Source organism: Plasmopara halstedii, assembly GCF_900000015.1.
Source record: "Plasmopara halstedii genome assembly, contig: Scaffold_470, whole genome shotgun sequence".
NCBI lineage: Eukaryota > Oomycota > Peronosporomycetes > Peronosporales > Peronosporaceae > Plasmopara > Plasmopara halstedii.
In genome coordinates this window covers 43009-62101 of record NW_020187390.1, presented here as the reverse complement: position 1 = coordinate 62101, position 19093 = coordinate 43009, and the positions used below count along the sequence as shown (strand labels likewise).

The following is a 19093-nucleotide window of genomic DNA, read 5'->3' as shown; positions in this document are numbered from 1 at the left end:
TATCCATAAACGAACCCACGTTGTGTGCACACTTTAATCGTTCGAGTACGGCTTGAAGAAAGACGGTGTCCTCTTTGTCCACACACAGCCGTCGCATGCAGTAGCGCACATGCGCACTGAACGTTGTCAGAATGACAGCGAATGCAAAGATCGCAATATCCTGATCCACCCAATGCCGCGAATCTTAACACTGATGCTGAAAACATCGTCGCAGTGATGCAAGACATTGACGTCTTCCCCCATCTCCATGCTGAAGAGCTGGCGCCTCAAATAAATTTGTCCAGCCTTCTCCGATCCACTCTAAAGTGTCGAGATCACTTGAGTTGCCCATGCTTCTCGGCAATTATCGAGCATATGTTTGTTGTCTGCACCCATACGGAGCAACATTAAGCCAAACGCAATTTGATGCGGCTTGACGTAGTCCTCCCTGGCGCGAGGGTTGGTGTAGGAGACATTTCACGGTCACGTGCGACGTCGACTTGCTGAAAATCATGCCACACATCTTAGTATTTTGAGCGGAGGTAATGGTATTTGGGCTTATACCCTGTCATATGGTAGGGGCCGATGGTGAAGGAGCTACAGCGATCGAAACGGTAAAGAGTCGTCCATGCGGAGAGTACCGGAGCGAAGACACTTGTATAGAAAAAGGAAACCTTGAAAGTGGGGCTATATGGTTGTAGCATCTTGAGTAGTGGTAGTGGTATTTTGGGCTCATAACCTGTTATAAGGTAGGGAGCGATGGGATCCAAACGGTAAAAAGTCGTCGAAGACACTTGTATCGAAGAAGAAAAAACTTGGACCTTTGTTCTAACACTATTCAATCCTTTTTACTCATCTAGACATGTGATGTCATACAATAATGTCATAGACTGACATCACTGACTCACCATATGAATCGCGAGTTCGTGTTAAAACTATTTACTATCCTTAATAGTGATGACACACCCATTTTTGTGATAAAATCAAGATGGAACTTGTGTGAGCAGCGCACACGGACCTTCGAGAGATCAAAGTTCTCTGCATCGGTCAGACGTAAGAGGACATCGCATACGTCTTTGCTTGGGCTAATACTTTGTAGAGGGGGGCGGCTGGGAGAAATCGTGAACAGAAGACATTGAGTAATAGATTGGAATAGTAAGTGGTGTGGGCACAATAATATTCGTATCTTACAAAATGACTTACTTGCAAGTCTTGACAGTACAAACTGAGCAGCATCATTAAAAGAGTATCAAAATGTGTACATATATCGGATCAGCATGTTGGCAGAAGTAAATCTTTCTATTTGTGGAACCTTCTACAATTCAGCAACATCTCTTCTTTTTCTTAGTGTTGTGAGAGTCTCGTGAAGATGCTGGCAGCTCGCAATTACATTCAAAACGTTTTTTCTTTCGCTCGTGCGAGTTTTTCAGAGACTGCGTATAGATTCGCTCTTTGCTGTACATAATATAATTATCCTTCTCGTTTAGCTTTTTGGCCAAGGCAGCTAGCTCCGGATTGGATATTTCCAGCTTTTTCAGCCACTTAACTGCCATGCGCTTACGGCCACTGCGGGTCTTGCGCCATACAGCAGCAAAGTTTTGCGAGCTGCAAAAATTTTGAGTGACCGCCACTGTGTCATCTACATTCAATACGGCATGCCACCAGCCGCCAGGTATAAACACTGTCTCTCCAGGGTATTGCATAAATTCAATACACTGTAAAGCATCGAGCGAGTTTGCCCGCTTCAAACGCGGTAGCAAATCCATAAAGTAATTAACAGCTTCATCGTCTTCGTTACCTCGCAGATGCACTTTGCCATTTACGAGATGTTTTGGAAGATGCGGGGGGAAAAGTACCCAGCGCTTGCGACCAATTATCAACGTGTTCCACGCACTGGTACCAAGTGGGTCCACATGTAGTGTAGTCCCTGAGCGTTTAGGTCCGACAAGGAACCAGCGGTATGGTGGTCTTCGATCCTCGCCTACTAACGAGAAAAGGTCTTCAGGAAAATATTTGGGCACCTGATAGTCGTCAAGCAATGGCTTGGTATCGACATGGTCGTCAAACGAACTATCAAATATATACAGTGGACTGTCATCCGTCTGGCTGGTCAAGTATGAAAAGAAATACTTGAATTTGATCCGAACTGACTTGCCGTAGTCGTCCTCGCCACATTTGAGCTCTACGCGCTTGTATTTCTTCCGTAATTTTTTCAGCGACCAGCGCTTGATAGCACCCCACCCTTCAACTTCTGGGACTCCATCAATAATAACAGGAATCACTGGAAGTTCATACTCTTCAATAAATCGCTTGACACTCAATTCACTGCAATGTTCTCGCTTAATTGGATTCGACTCGTCCAGCGGTAGGTCACAAACATCTGAACCAGCAAAACCCTCGCGATTCCAATCGTTCGGATCGATATCTGCCAACAAACGATTGGTAAATAATGTGATAAGGAGTCCAAAAATGCGCTGCAGGACACGATACCTGATCGGTGCTTTTTTTTTGCATTGTAAATAGCGCGCTCAACCTTAGGAGGGTATACAGGAGCTGGTACTGGCGAAAAGCGCGGAAATTTTGAGTTTGCATACGCGTTTGGTTCTTGACTGTCACAAGATGAAGATATCGATGAAGACGAAGTGTCTGACGTTGATGAAGTCGTGGACAGCGACCGACCGAAACGTTTGTTGTTGGACATGGTATCGACACAAAAAATTATACTGTGTGAATAGTATAAATTGTAATATTTCTCATATACCATTTCTTATAATTAAAGATCCCTCATTCATATGGACTACTCAGTATCGACGCAATCATACGTCAAACTTGCGCTACACGCAGCTAAGCATCCTTCAAATGCTGTTTGTGGCCTTCTTATAGGTGTGGGAAATGGAAATCGTGTTTTAATTACGGATGCTGTGCCGCTATTCCACCATGAAGCCCCGTTGGCTCCTCTGTTCGAGGTAGCGTGTGCTATGGTAGACGCACACTACCAGATAGGTCAAAAGATGCAGATTGTCGGCTTCTACTATGCTGGAAGTGGACATTTACCATCTGAGTCCGGTAATGGACTGAGCCACTTTGCTCACAAAGTTGCGGAGAAAGTGGAGCAGAATTATTCCCGTGCCTGCGTCTTACTGGTGCGTAAGACGTTATATAGTGATCTTGTGTCTTCTCATTATTGGCTTGAATTGTTGTAGCTTGATAATCAGCAACTTAATAGTGAAGCCACGACAGGGATTCAGCTTTTACTAAAGGACATTAAACGAGGCTGGACAAAGATGGAGAATCGACTTAATGTTGCTGATGGTGCGACCAAGGTGCTCACTCAAGGACTGAAACAGAATGTGCAAAATGACGTAGTAGACATTGATGAGCACTTTGAGATTCCTAGCAAGGACTGGCGAAATCTACACATAGCGGAGCTGCTCAAGCTTAATGTATAAAGTACGAGGCAGACGTAGTAGACTCACATTTATTCAAGAGGAGCTTGGTATATAATGTCTATACGTGTTTTAATTTAAAGAAGCATGTTTGAAAAGTGATCTCGTGTCTGCACATACACCTCGTGCTGTAGGTGAATGAGCTCGTCGTGACTATGCTCAGACTGTTCACACAGCGAGGCAAGTGACCGAAGATAGCTGGTAAGTAGAAGACGAGCGTTCTCCATATCCCAAAGCATGGGGTGAGCGTGACGTAAAGCGCAGGTTAGACGGCCAGCAGCTGCTACTTCACCTAGCGTCACTAAGGCGCACACAATGTAATTACCACTGGACGTCCAGAGTGTTGGACGCGTACAAGCATCTTGCAGAACAAAGGCAACAATCGACGTGTACAGGTCATGCTGCAACAGCACAGCGATATCAAAACGCAACAGCACTAGCTCCATGAGCTTAGGCCAACTGTGAGATTTTTGCGATAATTGTCGGACGTAGGCTAAAGCGCGATCCATATACTTTTTTCTAAGTTCATCAAATGGACACATCATAAGCAATTGAATTGCCAAAGTGAGGTTGTTGGATTCCAAATGCTTCGAAATCACGAAATCCATGATCTCTTCGTGACCAACAAGCTCTGCGTACGCATGCGTTGTGTACCAATCCAATAAATTGTCCCCCCACTTGCCTCGTGCAACGAGAGCAGACCAGCATGTTGCAACAAGACTTTTCGACGCCTCTTTTTCAATCACATAACCTGATCGAAACTGCATCTGGATGCGCGTACGAACCCCAATCTCTTGCTCGCGCTGCCACATCAACACACTGCGCTGCGTTGTACTTTCCGAGCTGTTGCATACCTTTAAATCGTCGTGGATGACCAACAAATGACTTAATGCCACTGTTGCCATGTTCGCAGGTCGCACATCACCCGACCACGCTTCAATGATGGTTAACAACTCATTAAACATGTCAGCGAATCTATCAAAAATCTCACCGCTGGGGGTCCTGAAGACAAATTGCCCAGTTTGATTTACATCTGCATTGTATTTATTCAGAAGCGCAGCCCAAACTGCCTTTACGCGAAGGCCAAAGTAAAATTTAGCAGCATCCATGTTGACAGAATTTGCATACACGTGACTCAAAACTGCAGCCTCTGCCCATTTACGCTTCTCTTGATATTGCACAATTGATTCTTCCCACTGAAATTTTATTGCTTGTCTTGCCGCGTTTAACTGATTGGCATTCTCATCGCTTGCAATATGCAGCTCTTGAAGTCGACGCATTCCAATATCTTTCAGTAAATTTGAGGTTGACTGAGATAAAATCTTCAAGACACGCTCATATATAACGCGTGCACTAGCCTGAAGGCAAAATATTTTTTCAAGAAAGCTCTCAAGCTCAGCCTTTTGACTACTTATAGGAGAGCATGATCCCACTACCCATGTCCACATCAGCTTTTCCACCCAATCAGCAGACTCATGCGCTTTATCATCATTTAGACCCACGCATCGCTGGATGAGACTGACCACGACTCGTTGATACATTTGCGAAATGATTTTTGTCGATTCCTCGCTACTGGTCTTCTGTATCCCAAAGCGCAGCATCAGCTCCATGATCAGACTAGCAAGTTCCACACAAGCAATATGCTGACAAAGCTTCAGTAAAAAAGGTATATAAAAGTCTTCATCGTTGTCTTCTCTCAGTTGTTCATGGTCCATTGCAAACCACTCCTTCGTAATTTGTACCATCGGCTGCATCAATGATGTTTCCGCCGTGAATTCATCTGCCTCCGATGTCATGCCGCTCTTCTCGATTTCACTCAGCACCCAGTAGCAAACGTTTTCTGCCAACTCACGCTCCATATAGTGAACACTGCTTTCTAACCGCTTGAACTGTGCAGGATCCCATGACACAGAAGAAGTCGACGAAGTAGACGACGCTGATGACACGTTTGAATGTAAACCAGAATTTTGCCACGAGTTGTACTTGGTTTGCAAAATTGTTAGCATATCAACCTCAAGCTCCACGCGCTTCTGAGGAGTCAAAAGCGAGCCAAAAAGCGATACACTATCTAGACGTTGTCCGTAGAACTCCTCGTCAATGTCCAAATGTGTCAAGAACTTTGGTAATGATTTGTCACTGGACCTATTGAGATACAAGTGATGAAATAGCGTCAAGTGTTCACCCGATAGCACCGATAGACACGGGACGCACGACTCATACGCGTAGACAGCGAGATCTGCAGAGAGAGCCCCTAAGCTGTTGCCAGTATTTCCGTGCTCTTTCCAAATGTTGGTTAGTAGATTATTGATGTAGATCATGACCATGGCGCTGGGTGTGACATAGTGTAATTTGCGTAAGACTTTAGTCACCAATTTAATAGACTTGTTCGTCAAAAGCGGTTGCACTGCCTTAATTGCCACCTTTCGATTCGCAATTGCAATCCCTTGTGAAGATGTTGGAGGGGTCAATAATTCAGTAGATGTGGATGCTGCTCCGATAAGCTTAAGATCCACAGCATCTACATTCTTAACGGAGTCACTAATATCTTTCAATTTTTTCAAACACAGAACTAATAACGTGATGCGATCGATCGAAGACTTAGGGAGCGGAAAAAGAGAGTGCTCTTGAGTTCTCACGAATTCTGTGGTCTCTTGATCAAGTCGCTTCGAGCACTCCAGAATCATGCGTAAGACAAGCAGAACACCGACGTGATCCGTTCCGTCAAGGGCCTCGTATAAGCTCGGTTCGTCAATTGTCTCCTTTTTCAACAAGAAATCTCCAAACAATCTCGGCCTTTTTAAAGCTTCTTCCAAAATATCAACTTGATCAATTGCAAATGCCTCATCCAGCTGTTTACGACGGCTCTTGCGTCTGTCGTCTGAAGGAGACAAAAGCGCATGTTTGATGTATGTCAGCACACATTCGAATTCATCCAGGCCATACTTGTTTGCGAGCTGTCGTGAAAGGTGATAATGCTCTTTTTTTGTGGCCAAGGACAGAATTCTTTCGTTGCGGTAGCGTTTGTCTTGTAAAAAACGAACTGAATCAAAATCAGAGTTTAAAATTGTTCTCAGTCGATCCATTTCTTGCGTACTTTTCTGCGACACGGACAGCTCATAGCATTTTTGGGCTAACTTAAGGTAAATATGGTATCGTCGGTCTGATAACAAGAGCTCGGAGTTCGTTGATTGCTGTGCCACATTAATCGATTCACTTACTCCACTTGATGGCTCGCCTGTAAATCTCACGGCCTTGTGTGCAGCATCGTAAGACGAAATCAATGTTTGCAGACGCAACCTTCGAGATATCTCAGTAACCTCATCATCGGTTTCAAGCGTAAATGCCTTCTCTCGAGCAGCTTGAAGCAGAAAGAAGTGACAGAAGCGTCGGACCACCACCTCATTTGTTTCACTCGAGTCCAATGTCGTGTCTTGTGTGGGAGTCAACGAGAGGAGGATGTTTGCGCAAAATGCTTCGAAGGTTGCATCGTCAGTGCATAAATCGCTCCAAAGCATTAAATGGTTAAAGGCTAGATCAATATATAGTTGCCAATCTCCGGTCTTACTGTTTGAAGCAGAAGTGGTCAACTCTACAGTCTCTTCAACGGACAATTGAATTATTTGCTGAAGAAAGGATGATACAGACGTGCTGTAGGCTTCTTGTTCAGCATTACCAGCGTCCTTCAGTATCACTTGAGTGAGCTGAAACCCGCGCTGCACCAAACCTAACAAAAACTGGCGATCATTGTTTTCTTCGTGCAGCAAGTCAACGACCACCTTGAGCTCATTAAGCAGTACGACTGCGACACTGATTGTACCTTTCCCCACATCAAGTCGCCTTTGCTCTAAATCTCTCTCTGACAATCCAAGCTCAATCATCAATGCCTGGATAGCTTCAATCTTTTCGAGCCAATGTAGCACCAAATCTGTAGCTTGATGTGCAAAGAGGTGCAATGATGATACTGTGGTTGCACTAAGTAGTGCTAAACACAACTGGCGCTTTTTACTCCATGATCCAAAGGAAGCTGCGGACACAAGATCTAATACAAGTGAAATCAACTGCAAATGCGTGAGCTGGCTGTCTTTGCTATTGTTGCTAGCTACGACGACGCCCACTTCGACAGCCATCTCGTTGATCACTTGCAATGTTAGATTACACGCAACGTCGTAGTCCATGCAATAGAGAGAGGCATACGCTCCTTTCAACCAAATTTCCAGCTTCTGTGTTTCAACTCGCAAGAGCTGTGCCAAATGCATAACAGCAGCCAGAGGTTCATCCTTTAGGTAATCAGTCTCGGCGATTATAGAATTGCCAATTTGATGCTGAGCTAGCCATTCCTTCGCTCGCTTGGATGGCTTGTAATTGCTAGGATTACTCACAAAAACTTGGCACACAGCATCAAGTCGAATTTTCTTTTGCTCTTCTGTATCGACCGCACGGAGTTTCGATGGAGATAACTTGACTGCACCATACGTAAGTAAGTCGAGCAGCTCGCAAGCGCAAGCTACATCCGTTTCTTGACGTAGCATATTCTCGTAGTGCTGTTTCGTGCCAATCGCGGCTTTGTCTCCGTCATCCCACAACGAAAGCGCTAAAAGTTGTTTAGTAATGGTTATGATACACAAAGCTGCTTTGTGAGCTGCATTGGCATCAGAATCCTCCGAATACCCAACAACTGAGTCCAGCGCAACTCGAAGAGTTACCAATAATTGCTCTAAGATATAGTCAATAGCCTTTACGTCTGATGCAATCCAATAATTCACCAAATTTTGAGCAGCATCAACGTCGACATGACCGGGCGCAAGGAGATGCTTTAGAATCGCTTCCATGATTTTATTTTGGCTTAATCGCTCGCCAAAAACGTGCTCCTTCAATTGAATTGCATCTTGCAGCACCTCAAGCCACTGACCAGTCGTGCCGGGTAACGCGAATTTACACATCTGCTTAAGCAAGGCAAGTGGTTCACCATCCTTGTCAATGCCGCCACTGTCATTGCTGGCAACCAATATTTGAGATTTGATTGTGCTAGGAAATGCAACCACATCGTATTTGGATAATACATCCATTGTCACCATCAGATCTTCCGTCTCATCAACTACCACTTGCAATTGGGCAATCTCTGGGGGATCGTGTTCGCTTCGAGACGGTAGGGACTGAAAGATTATCCATAACTGTTTCGCGAACGCCTGGTGATATCGCATGTAGGCGTTCGTATCTGCACTTAAGGCTTCACTACTGATGAGATCAGATACCGTAACAGCATTGATGACACCTAGCGCAGTTTCGATGAGTCTTGCTTCGCTTTGAATCCACCGATTTGCTAAGCCGACAGATGGATTACTTTGTTGGATCAATTGAGCTGCGATCGTCAGACCTATCAGAGAAGCTTTCGATGCCAAAGTTATTGCAATCGAAACGAACAGATCATCTAGAGAAAAGATTTGAGAGCCGCGTTGGGATTTAAACACAACATCCAAACGATCGATAAGAGGACCAATGTCATCAATCTTTTTGATATCATCAATACCCACCACAATCATGGCTTGATCTTGTAGGGACAAGGCAGACCAATCACTCAGTGGGAGTAAGCAGCATGCCGATAGATGCAGCCTATACACGCACTTATACAAGCGCTCGGTTTGAAAAACGAGCTCCTCGAGTACTTTTTTAGTTTTCAGCGCAGACCATCCACGTAGACACTGAAGTGCTAAATCGCCCAGCTCAAATGCAAACGCAAGTTGGCCGAAACGTTCGTCCAGTTCTTTGATTCTATCAATAAACCATTGACCACATCCAGCATTACGCTCTTCACGTGGTATTTCTATAAACTCTGAATATGCCGACAACTCTTCACTTGAAAGATCCTGTAGTCGATTTTCCGAGCTGAAAGGAAATGGAGTGATCAAATCGTAATCCTCATCGCTATTTATTACAATGAGCTCGTCTATTCTGCTCAGAGTGCAAAACTCTACGTCATCTTCCATCTTATCTGTAATTGCTGGAAGTAGCAGCGAGTACGTCGATGGAGACACTGAAGGAGGGATCAATCTGAGTATTTTGAGCCAGTGAGGAAGCAAATTTTCTCCATGTCTTTGAAATAATATCGTGAGAGCACATACACGGCCTTCTGACGCAAACTGCTGTGCTGTTGACAAGATAGACGAGACTTTGAAGCGCACATAAGTCATTCCATCAAAGAGTAGATCACCTGTTACAGACGTAGAGGGTACACCCTCTTCTTCGCACAAAAGCAGCCGGAGTGTTTCAAGGCGGTACGAATCGCGCTGAAGTTTTTTTTGTTCCTGTGATAGTTCCGAATTATCTCCAGCGTCGACATTTAAACTAAACCACGCATCCCACGCAACATCAAGAATCTTTTTCATGCTCGCACACGAATCGTCTGCGATCAGTGTCATACATTCACGAAGCACCCAGCGTTTGTCCGAAATTGCGCGTAAATGATCTAATGCCTTTAAAAATTCGCTACGATGTCCTCGTTGGAGCGATCCGCGCGGCCGTGTCGAGAGAAACACCAAATTCGACCTTTGCGAATGTGTAGTCACGTTCTTGTTCTCCTCATACAATCTACCAGCCTGCTCTCGAAAGTTTGTCCATAAACGGCGATGAATTTTGTCAGGATTTATCGAAATTTCACTTAAATTGTAAAACTCCACTGTCGCAAGGGCATCTTCAAACTTACGTGCATTCATGAGCATCTCGATAAAAGACTCAGCTTCCATAGTATCGATTTGATTTGCCGCCCAAAGATGACCATTACTTACAAACTCACATGCATTATTAGCGACGCTACGCTGAGAGCTCATTAAATTTGCGTATACGTCAACAGCAAGCGTTTGAGTTTCGATATGATCTTCGCTCATTCCAGGTCTGTAGTGTTTTACACGGACAGGCAAAAGGCGTCCAGAAGGCTTCAAACTCTCATCTTCAATAACATTGCTAGTAAGTTCAGCCTCCTCATCAGGATGAACGACGAAACATGAATAGACAATAGTGTTGTTAGTGAGCACTAGGGCCAACAAGTCAGACGTAAGCCAAACGACAATCTTAATTTTGGGATCCTCCATGTTATTCACACAGAGATTCTCAATACTTTGCCACATTAGCACATCTGTGCAAACGTCAATTTGCCGAATCGCTATGCGCCCAAGGTCGTCCACCATGCTCACAAAGTTGCCGTTAGGCGCTAGTGCGAGTTGGTGGATCCAGCCACGAAGTATCCGGGTCTCTCTTGTTTCACCTCCAATCATCATTATTAACGGGGCATATAATGAGTTCTTGATACTCGACAATAGACCGTTACGCTCCTCGGATATAGACGACATCATGTCAGTGTCACTCTTGTTGTTCACATTCACATCTTTGTGCTGCATCTTTCCTTTCAATAGCATTGTAAAATCCAGCAACTCACAAACTTCCTTGTTGTCTTTGTCGACCAAAACTTTCCAGACACTCAAAGACGCAGCTTGCTTCTCGATAAGATCTGTGCTCGGATTTATTACTCCTCCACTTATTACAAGTGTCGAGTTCGTAGGGTCGTAACACGCCGCCGAGATGTCTGCATGCCACTCTGTCAGCTTTTTCACCATTTTCATCGTAATAAACTTCACTTTATTCGCAACCAGCTTCGAGTTCATTGCATCTAATGACAATTTGGCCAATTGAATGTTCACAGCAAGCCAAACACCATCCTCAGACAGAACAAACGCTTTACTTCCATTATGTGTTGGAAAAAACACATTCACAATATTGGTGGCTGGATTCCAATGCTTTGCAGCAAGGTACATCGATGGTTTGATACACAAAAGAAGTGGATTAGCTGTTGAATGATCAGCTGCTTCCTCAGGAACAAGCCACTTAGAGCGAGCAAATATCCACATGACGCCTTCAGATGCACCTTGTGTGTGCGAAATTCGACCGCTGATGACGAGAAACCTAAGGTCTGGACTCCAAACAAGCGTCCAGTTATCATTTTCACTCTGTGAGACCTCAAAATCGTCAGTAGCAGCCCTAATATCGACCAATTCGCAGTTTTCTACATCGTTATCTTCATCTATCTCAAATACGCCCAAACGTACGCAATCTCGCTCTGTTTGCGATCGAAAGAGGATTGCAAAATGTGTTGAAGAAGTAACGGATGCCACAATCTCAAAGTCGAGAGGAAGCGATGCCAGAGAGCCCCGCGCAAACTCGCGAGCCGCTAGCAGCAGGGGCTCATTTGTCATCGTGTCAAAATCAAGGATCAACTTTTTGACTACTGTATTAAAAAAATTGTCCAAACGTAAACTAATTGTCAATATTCTTTGTTTGGAGCAATGGCAAGGAAGCCACTCATAAGTTTCCTGCGTCTACGAGCGTCTATCGAGACGCAGCTTAAGATAGAGGAGGCGCTGTTCCGTGCCGAACAGCAGCGAAATTGGTTTATTTACAATGACGGACACTTACAAAAGACTATCGTCATGGGTATTTCTGGCAAACCGGAACAATTGCTACACCAAGATGCCGTCAAGCGGTGCGTCGACTGCGCTCTAAGGATCGCAAAAGATTAAAAAAGCTTATTAAAATTTGGCTTATCAGAGACGGTATTCCTGTGCTTAAGCGTTTTAGTGGCGGTGGAACCGTCATTGTGGACCACAACACGATCTTTACCACTTTCGTCTGCAAGCACGAGGACTTTCCCCATGTGAAGCCCTTCCCACGTGACATTATGTCTTGGTCACAAAATTTCTATTCACCATTGTTTGCGCGTATCAGCTTAGACCATCAAGTGCGCGTTTGATACTTCTCGATATGCTACTGATAAATTACTGACCTGTGTCTGGAGAAATATTTCTTGCAGAAATTTTCGCTGCGAGAGGATGACTACGTATTTAACGACCGCAAATGTGGTGGTAATGCTCAGAGTCTTTCGAAGGGACGTTGGCTACATCATACGTCGTTTCTTTGGGATTTTGACCCGCAAAACATGGAGTACCTTACTAATCCAGCACGTCAACCCAAGTATCGTCAGCAACGCAGCCATCTGGAATTCTTATGTTCCTTGAAGGACATGTTAAAACCGGAATGTGCCACTCGCGAGAAGTTCGAAAGTGAGCTATATCAACAGCTGATCCATGGTTTTGAGATCGAGAATGTCGGGCTGAGCGACATTTTACCAATACTGAAACGGGAGCATCGAAAATCTACACATTTTCTGGAGCTTTAGAAAATCGGATAATCTCATCAATCGACATTACATCGATAAACATTGCCTGCACTATCCTTATCTGATGAAAGCATATGATCAAACATCGTACCGGTAACACTCCGGTTCTTGCACAGCCTCGAGCTTCTTAAGTCCAAATACTAATTGTCGGATGAGATGAGACCTAGATAGTCATCCTTAATGGTTCCAATAGCGTTCTGTGACAATATGATCAATAAGTACCCGTCAGCAAGCCCATTATTTGGTCAGCAAAAAGCTTGTCTGAAGTTACTCACGATCTCAGTAACATCAACACTGACGCCCATGATCTTAAGTCGCACACCACAACCTTTTCGAATTTCGACCTCTCGATCGTCTGAAATCCATGCGTTGCTTTCATGATCGTAGCCGTTGTTGAGATCCGTAGGCATGGCGTGTCGGGACACAAAGACCTGTAGCGGACCCACATCCGCAAAAAATCCAAGCTGATTTACGACTGTGACAACGGCGTCAAGTACTTGATTTTTGAATGGACGAAAGAGGATAGCGCGGTAACGAATATTGAAGCACACAAAGCCTGAATTGTCCTGGATCACACCCTTGCCGATGTCCTCGTCGCGCACCTCCGTAACCGTAATGACGTAGCCATACTTACCCATTGATGTTCCCTCTACCTCCTCAATTAAACGCAAACGTATAATGTCGTGCAATTTAGGCCCAAAGTGCATCGGATGCAGCAGCAAGTCGCGCGAGAGCTGCTTCAAAAAGAACATGAATGCCACGAATAGAAAATAAATGTGTAACTAGAATCAAAATATGGTCTTTGATAAAATTACTCTATATTCCTTTTTATTTAATTTTTTTTATATTATTTCTAAACAGTTATGCAGACATCGGCGGTGGAGCCTGTCAAGGATGACGAGCACAATGCATTGCAACAGCATTTACAACTTGAGGCATTTCGTGGCAAGTATCTCACAGCACAAGAAATTCTTCTGGTGCAGCTTTTCCAGTCGGAAACCGAAGTTTCTTCATCCATTGCTGGAACAAATAGCACAAACTCTGATGTAAGTCTTCCAACTCCGTCCACCGCGTCTCCAGGTTCGCTAAATAAAGTTCGAGGGGCTTCATCGGCGCGCATTACCTCCCTTGGATCGATGGGAAAAGCAGTAGCTGGAGGCGTCACGCCACCGTCCGTCGCGACGCCCAAGCCACAGGTTTCGACGGACAGAGCTCGAGTGCAGAGTTTTCTCGCTCAACGGTCTTCAGCATCGGTAGGCATTCCGAGTAGCAACATAACCGGAAATTCAGGGGCTACGGCGGCTAAACAACCCATATCAGTGGTTGAAAGGGCTAAACTCCTGATGGCCAAAAGGACCGGCGGAACGAGAACATCGTCATCCGCCGCTGTAAAGAGAACAAATCCCTTGACAGACATTCTCAAAGGGGGTTCCGGTAGTGTGGTCGGGGGAGTGCAAAGTATCAAAAAATCGAAAAGTGTTAAGAGTAACAAGCCAGGGGAGATCAAGATTCAGGGGGGGCGTACTTCAATTCAGTTACCGTTGGAAAGTTTCTTAAGAAATGAAGACTGGGACTCGAGTACCGGAACTCCATTAGATCTGGTGCTTCCAGAAGTCGCGTTTGCCACTAATAACACTCTCATCATTCATGCAACACTACCTCCGCGTTCGTCAAGATGCTGCTTCAATATTAGCACTCAGTCGAGTATGCTCAGTGGTGCGCCGTATCCTGGTACGGTGCTGTACCACTTCAACCCGCGTCGTCATCGTGGAGGACATATCATTCAAAATAGCAATATTGATAGTCGCTGGGGATGCTCGCAACCGTTGCCGCGGTTCCCGATTACATTTGGTGAGCCATTTACGCTCCGTCTGACAATCGTGTCGACTGGCCTCTTGGTTTTCATCGAAGAAATTTTTCAAGACGAATTTAAACATCGTGTGCCAATTCGTGAGGGCGAAAACCTTGTGCTGACAGTCCCTACCCGCGATGAAAATGGAAATCCAGAGAGCGTTATTGTGCATAGCGTTTGGTGGGGCCACGCGGAAGTCCCGTCTAATCTAGATACTCGTCGACGAGGAAGCAATGGCCACGCAGAAGCACCTTCCACTTTGGATACTCGTAAACGTGAAAGCAGTGCAGGATATCGAGGTGGTGATCGTACTAGCCACCGCAGTGGTAATTCTGGTAGAGGTGGCGACCGCTTTCATCCTGCGCCACATCCGTACGAAGTGTATGTGGGCAATCTTCCCCAAGGCACTTCGCGAGAGGAACTTTCATTTTTATTTCAGTACCTCGGTTATGAATCGGTACGCATCACCGCTCGTGGGTTTGGTTTTGTGACGCTGCGTAGCGCTGAGGACATGCATCGAGCGGTCGAAGGGCTGGATGGGAAAGAATTTAATGGGATGAAGCTGCGTGTGTCTTGTGCACTTCCTCCAAAGTGAATCAGTCATTTTAATTACTGGTGTCTTGCGAAACATGTTCAATTATATTACTAAAACGTATGAATTTGATGAAGTTTATCTAGTATACATGTGGCAATGAATGATAACTGTCGTCGCGTAGCGGGGATACACTGAAATCACCTAACACCTAGATTCGAGATTCGATAATTTATTAAATACAGACTCATTCCAGCTATGCGAAAATGATTTAACTCTTTTTGGACATGTAATTAATATCCTGCATGATTTCTGCCTTAAGGTAAATAGGTGAAGCTCAACGTGGAGTAGATCTTTGTAGCAGTGCGGCTTGGATATATGAGTGGTGAGTATAATCATGTTAAAAAGTGGGCGATAGGGTAGTAATTACTCGAAATAGAACAAAATTTTGCAAATATATTAGCAGCTTTGCGAGGGACACATACCGAAAAAGGGTGTGCGTGCACATAACGCTTTTGTGCACATCTCACAGAAACCAGTTACACAAATACGAGCTAAATTTATCTATACAAATGGTTTGTGGATGAGACTATCACTTTTCGCTCAAATTTTCAATTTAGGGCACTCGTTGCAAATTTCCTTTTTTTGTTTTTCTTCAGACCAACATTTTTCTGAACTTTGTGGTTTGTAAAGGCTTGTACGGTCAGTGCTGAGATCTCATCTAAAAGGCAGTGCTAATCTGAAAGGTTGATGCTCTAGTAACTCGTTCTGCATGTGACAAAAGATGCAGAAGTAGTAAGAGTGATGCTTGTGCTCAGCACCGGAAAGTTCAGCCATGTCGCTTCTCAGAATATACTGACATAATTAGATTGTATTTTTTTTGTTTCTGTTTCTTTTCATATCCGCTCCCCCCATCTTCCAATATGTGCAATAATGCCTTCCAATCCTCGAAATTTTGTGACAATTACATGTGCGCTCAACATTAGCGTTTCCGCCTCTCACTCCAGACCTCGTTCTCAAGCATGGCTTTCGTCCGCTCTATCGGACTTTTCGTGAGTTTGGCTCTAGCTATCACTATTCCTCAGATACAATCAATTGTGGGTAGCTACACTCTGCAAAATCCCACAGACGAAGACATCAAGCTTCTCACAAAGGCAGCGGGCAATGCCAGCATGTATCAAGCTAATGTGACGGCGAGGATTTGCCTTTATGCTGTTGAAAGTCTTCAAACGCAAGTAGTCGCAGGCATCAATTACAAGTTCCAGGTGGCGGGCTGCAATGTGATGACGGACAAAGAACTTGGCGCTTGTATTGATCGCAACTGCGAGCATTTTGACTACAACATAGTCCTCTTTTCTCAGCCTTGGACTGACACGCTTCAAGTGACTTCTATCACTCCGGCCGACTAAGCGCTTAGTTACTTAGACCGCACGCCAACAATCTAATCGAATATACGAATATTACATAATGCATTCAAGTCGGACTATTTCGTTCACTTCACCAGCCCCAACAACCACTCATGACAATATAGAGGCAAAGACAAGTGCAAAATTTTTTATAGGCTTCATATCTCCCACCGAACTATCGGTTATTGTATCGAGCCGTTATAGCAGCTCTTGTTGTGCTTGGTCATCAGTGAGACAACCCAGCCACTTAATACTACCACAGAATTAAAACATGAAATGCAACGACGTTATAAAAGTTAGTTTACTAAAAGGGTGAAGGCAAAACACATCTATGATAACATCCGAACTTAAACTCACTCATTGCTTGTTAACTAAAAATTACTGACAAATTCACTTGAATACAAGTAATTGTCGAAGACGAGAGACGAACTTGACTAAATTGGCTTTACTGACGTTTTGCTTTTGGCTGATAGCTTTTTGGATAACTGGAATACAAGATACGCTGATTGCGTCTTGTTTTTGTATTTATTGCTTTGCATTTTGCGATGATCACCGTAAATGTGAGGAATAGACTCAGAATTACCGCCACAGGCAGCACGAACTTCTGAAACACTGCGATTGCTACACCCAGCGCCAGTTGTTCTCTTGATATGTACCAAGCAATCACATCTTTTGCAAAACTTGCGCGTTTCTTACCTTTATCCATCTTGGCAAAGTCGGAATTGTTTTTTTGCAGCTCACTTCGCTTCTCCTCTGACTTTTGATGCCTTTCCGGCACTTCAATTTGAATATTTTCGCGATCTTGTTGATTCTCCAGCTCTTGAAGCTGGTTTAAAACTCGCTTTCGCTCGATTTCTTGTTGCTCTAGCTCCTGCAGCCTTGCCAATTCTTCATCTTTCAAGTATTTCTCCAACTCACACTGCCCCTCCAGCTCCTCCAAAATTTCGACCTCTCGCCTGTCTTCGCTCACTAGCTTCATTTGTAGCTCTAGATCTGCCCGTAGCTCCTGTTTCTTTTTCTCTCGAATTTTCTGTAACACCTGCTCGTTTCTCTGGGTAGCCTCCTCTAGCCCCTGTAGCGTCTTCTTCCACGTCGCCACAGTTTCTTCCGCCTTCTTCCGTGATTTCTCCACCTCCAGCATCGCCGTATCTATCTCTTTTGCGATCTCCTCTTTAATGGCCATCAACTCGGTATGTGTTTGCACGTTAAACAGCCTCAGCTGTCTGTCCTCCATTGCAAAAAGTTCCGCCACCTGCTGCGCTGCGCTCAATTGCTGGAATACGTTTGTGAGCGCGCGCTGTGTTTCTTCTACCTTAGCTTCAGGTAATTTGTCCAACTTGTCAACCGTCACCTCACCATTCGTGTCTGCATCGAACAGCAAAATGAAGCCAAACAAAAAGATGATTCTCTCCATTAGTCTGATTCGAACTAAATCAAAGTCACACTGATGTTTTACCGGTTAAAACGTTCCAGATGTAATTTACAAAGCCAGCGACAGGCATTCTAATATCGTTTATTTCGACATAAGCGACGATGGAGCCGATGATGCAATGACGACCGTGTGCATAAACTCATCCAGTTTTGTTACTGTCCTAGATCTCAAGAATTGATAAATACTTCGGTCGGGATCGTCAATCATGTTAAAAATTTTGGATGTTTCCTTTCGCCTGCAAAAGTCCTACTCTCTTCTGCGTCTTTATATACTGTATGTTAAAGCTTCAGAGCTTCAGGTTGCGAATTATGACCGAGTTGCATAAGCCGTCGTCTGCACTGTATAGAAAATCTAACATGATTGTCGCTGTGTTGAATGAAGTCAACTTGTTCGCAACGTGTGCTAATTGCTGTAATTATTACTATAAATTGATGGCGACTTGCTGAAATTTCTCACTCGTGTAGCCCAAACCAGTGACTATAAAAGGGAGTGTCAGTTTAGAACGATGGAGATTGACTGGTGTTGGAGTCTCGCAAGCTATGTATGCTCGAGTGGCGATGCAACATATAACGGGGTTACACGAACCCTAATAACAGGGGGGGGTGTCACAAGAGATGTGCATGATGTGACCACACACCCAAACAAGAATTCGGTACGGGGCTAGATAGCCAGTAGTTATGCATGTATTTAGATTTAACGATATATATTTGGTATATTTAGGAAAATCTAAATTCTAACACAAGAATAAAAATATAAATAAAAAACAGTCTAGAATTTAAACCAGCGATTAGCCTTGAAAAGGCAAAGTTCACTCTTGAGTAAGCGGACTCATTCTTGGTTCTTGTAAAGAACGAATGGTCGGTGATCTAAAGTACGCTTCCTCAAGCGTTTTGCTAAGGCAGCCCCGCTGCACTTGGTAGCACTTGGAGTCAATCTACACCTGAGTCGTTTAGCTGAAATTGCAGCTCTCACGAGTGTTCTCGCCGCCTAATCAGGCGTATCGCGTGCGATCGCGTTTCCTTGCCGCCCGACAGGGCAACAGGGAATTGGTGGACTTTGTCCAAGAGATGCGAGCCCTCATTGCCGGGATGGCAGCAGATTCTCTCCCGGAGGTGGTCACAGTGACCGTGTTTATGGGAGGCCTCCGCACTGGCGTGGCCAGAATGGAAGTTTTCCGTGTGCATCCATCCTTATTTGAAGAGGCGGTGAACATTGAATGCCGG

At 44.5% G+C, this 19093-nt stretch overlaps 9 protein-coding genes across 9 annotated transcripts; 5 read left to right on the top strand and 4 right to left on the bottom strand.

The window, feature by feature from the left end:
• Nucleotides 1–890: 890 nt before the first annotated feature.
• PHALS_10218 (uncharacterized protein) lies at nt 891–1208 on the top strand (the record flags this gene model as incomplete). The annotated part of the gene is made up of 3 exons (XM_024725605.1): nt 891–1025; nt 1079–1134; nt 1199–1208. The coding sequence occupies 3 exons, from the start codon at nt 891–893 to the stop codon at nt 1206–1208; spliced, it is 201 nt and encodes a 66-aa protein (XP_024576364.1).
• Nucleotides 1209–1301: 93 nt separating this feature from the next.
• PHALS_10217 (histone arginine) lies at nt 1302–2680 on the bottom strand (the record flags this gene model as incomplete). Its single annotated transcript, XM_024725603.1, has 2 exons — nt 1302–2404; nt 2470–2680. 2 exons carry the CDS (start codon nt 2678–2680, stop codon nt 1302–1304), a joined length of 1314 nt encoding a protein of 437 aa, XP_024576363.1.
• Nucleotides 2681–2771: 91 nt separating this feature from the next.
• On the top strand, nt 2772–3428 carry PHALS_10216 (Uncharacterized conserved protein encoded by sequence overlapping the COX4 gene; the record flags this gene model as incomplete). Its single annotated transcript, XM_024725602.1, has 2 exons — nt 2772–3122; nt 3183–3428. The coding sequence occupies 2 exons, from the start codon at nt 2772–2774 to the stop codon at nt 3426–3428; spliced, it is 597 nt and encodes a 198-aa protein (XP_024576362.1).
• A 74-nt stretch (nt 3429–3502) lies between these two features.
• Nucleotides 3503–11668, bottom strand: PHALS_10215 (Uncharacterized conserved protein (Neuroblastoma-amplified protein); the record flags this gene model as incomplete). The annotated part of the gene is made up of 1 exon (XM_024725601.1): nt 3503–11668. One exon carries the CDS (start codon nt 11666–11668, stop codon nt 3503–3505), a length of 8166 nt encoding a protein of 2721 aa, XP_024576361.1.
• A 90-nt stretch (nt 11669–11758) lies between these two features.
• Nucleotides 11759–12648, top strand: PHALS_10214 (lipoate protein ligase-like protein; the record flags this gene model as incomplete). Its single annotated transcript, XM_024725600.1, has 3 exons — nt 11759–11955; nt 12021–12210; nt 12283–12648. The coding sequence occupies 3 exons, from the start codon at nt 11759–11761 to the stop codon at nt 12646–12648; spliced, it is 753 nt and encodes a 250-aa protein (XP_024576360.1).
• A 140-nt stretch (nt 12649–12788) lies between these two features.
• PHALS_10213 (rna polymerase ii subunit) lies at nt 12789–13400 on the bottom strand (the record flags this gene model as incomplete). Its single annotated transcript, XM_024725599.1, has 2 exons — nt 12789–12845; nt 12924–13400. 2 exons carry the CDS (start codon nt 13398–13400, stop codon nt 12789–12791), a joined length of 534 nt encoding a protein of 177 aa, XP_024576359.1.
• Nucleotides 13401–13511: 111 nt separating this feature from the next.
• On the top strand, nt 13512–15095 carry PHALS_10212 (31 kda chloroplastic-like; the record flags this gene model as incomplete). Its single annotated transcript, XM_024725598.1, has 1 exon — nt 13512–15095. The coding sequence occupies one exon, from the start codon at nt 13512–13514 to the stop codon at nt 15093–15095; it is 1584 nt and encodes a 527-aa protein (XP_024576358.1).
• A 959-nt stretch (nt 15096–16054) lies between these two features.
• PHALS_10211 (Protease inhibitor protein) lies at nt 16055–16441 on the top strand (the record flags this gene model as incomplete). The annotated part of the gene is made up of 1 exon (XM_024725597.1): nt 16055–16441. One exon carries the CDS (start codon nt 16055–16057, stop codon nt 16439–16441), a length of 387 nt encoding a protein of 128 aa, XP_024576357.1.
• Nucleotides 16442–16883: 442 nt separating this feature from the next.
• Nucleotides 16884–17940, bottom strand: PHALS_10210 (uncharacterized protein; the record flags this gene model as incomplete). Its single annotated transcript, XM_024725596.1, has 2 exons — nt 16884–17803; nt 17895–17940. 2 exons carry the CDS (start codon nt 17938–17940, stop codon nt 16884–16886), a joined length of 966 nt encoding a protein of 321 aa, XP_024576356.1.
• Between the last annotated feature and the right edge of the window lie 1153 nt (nt 17941–19093).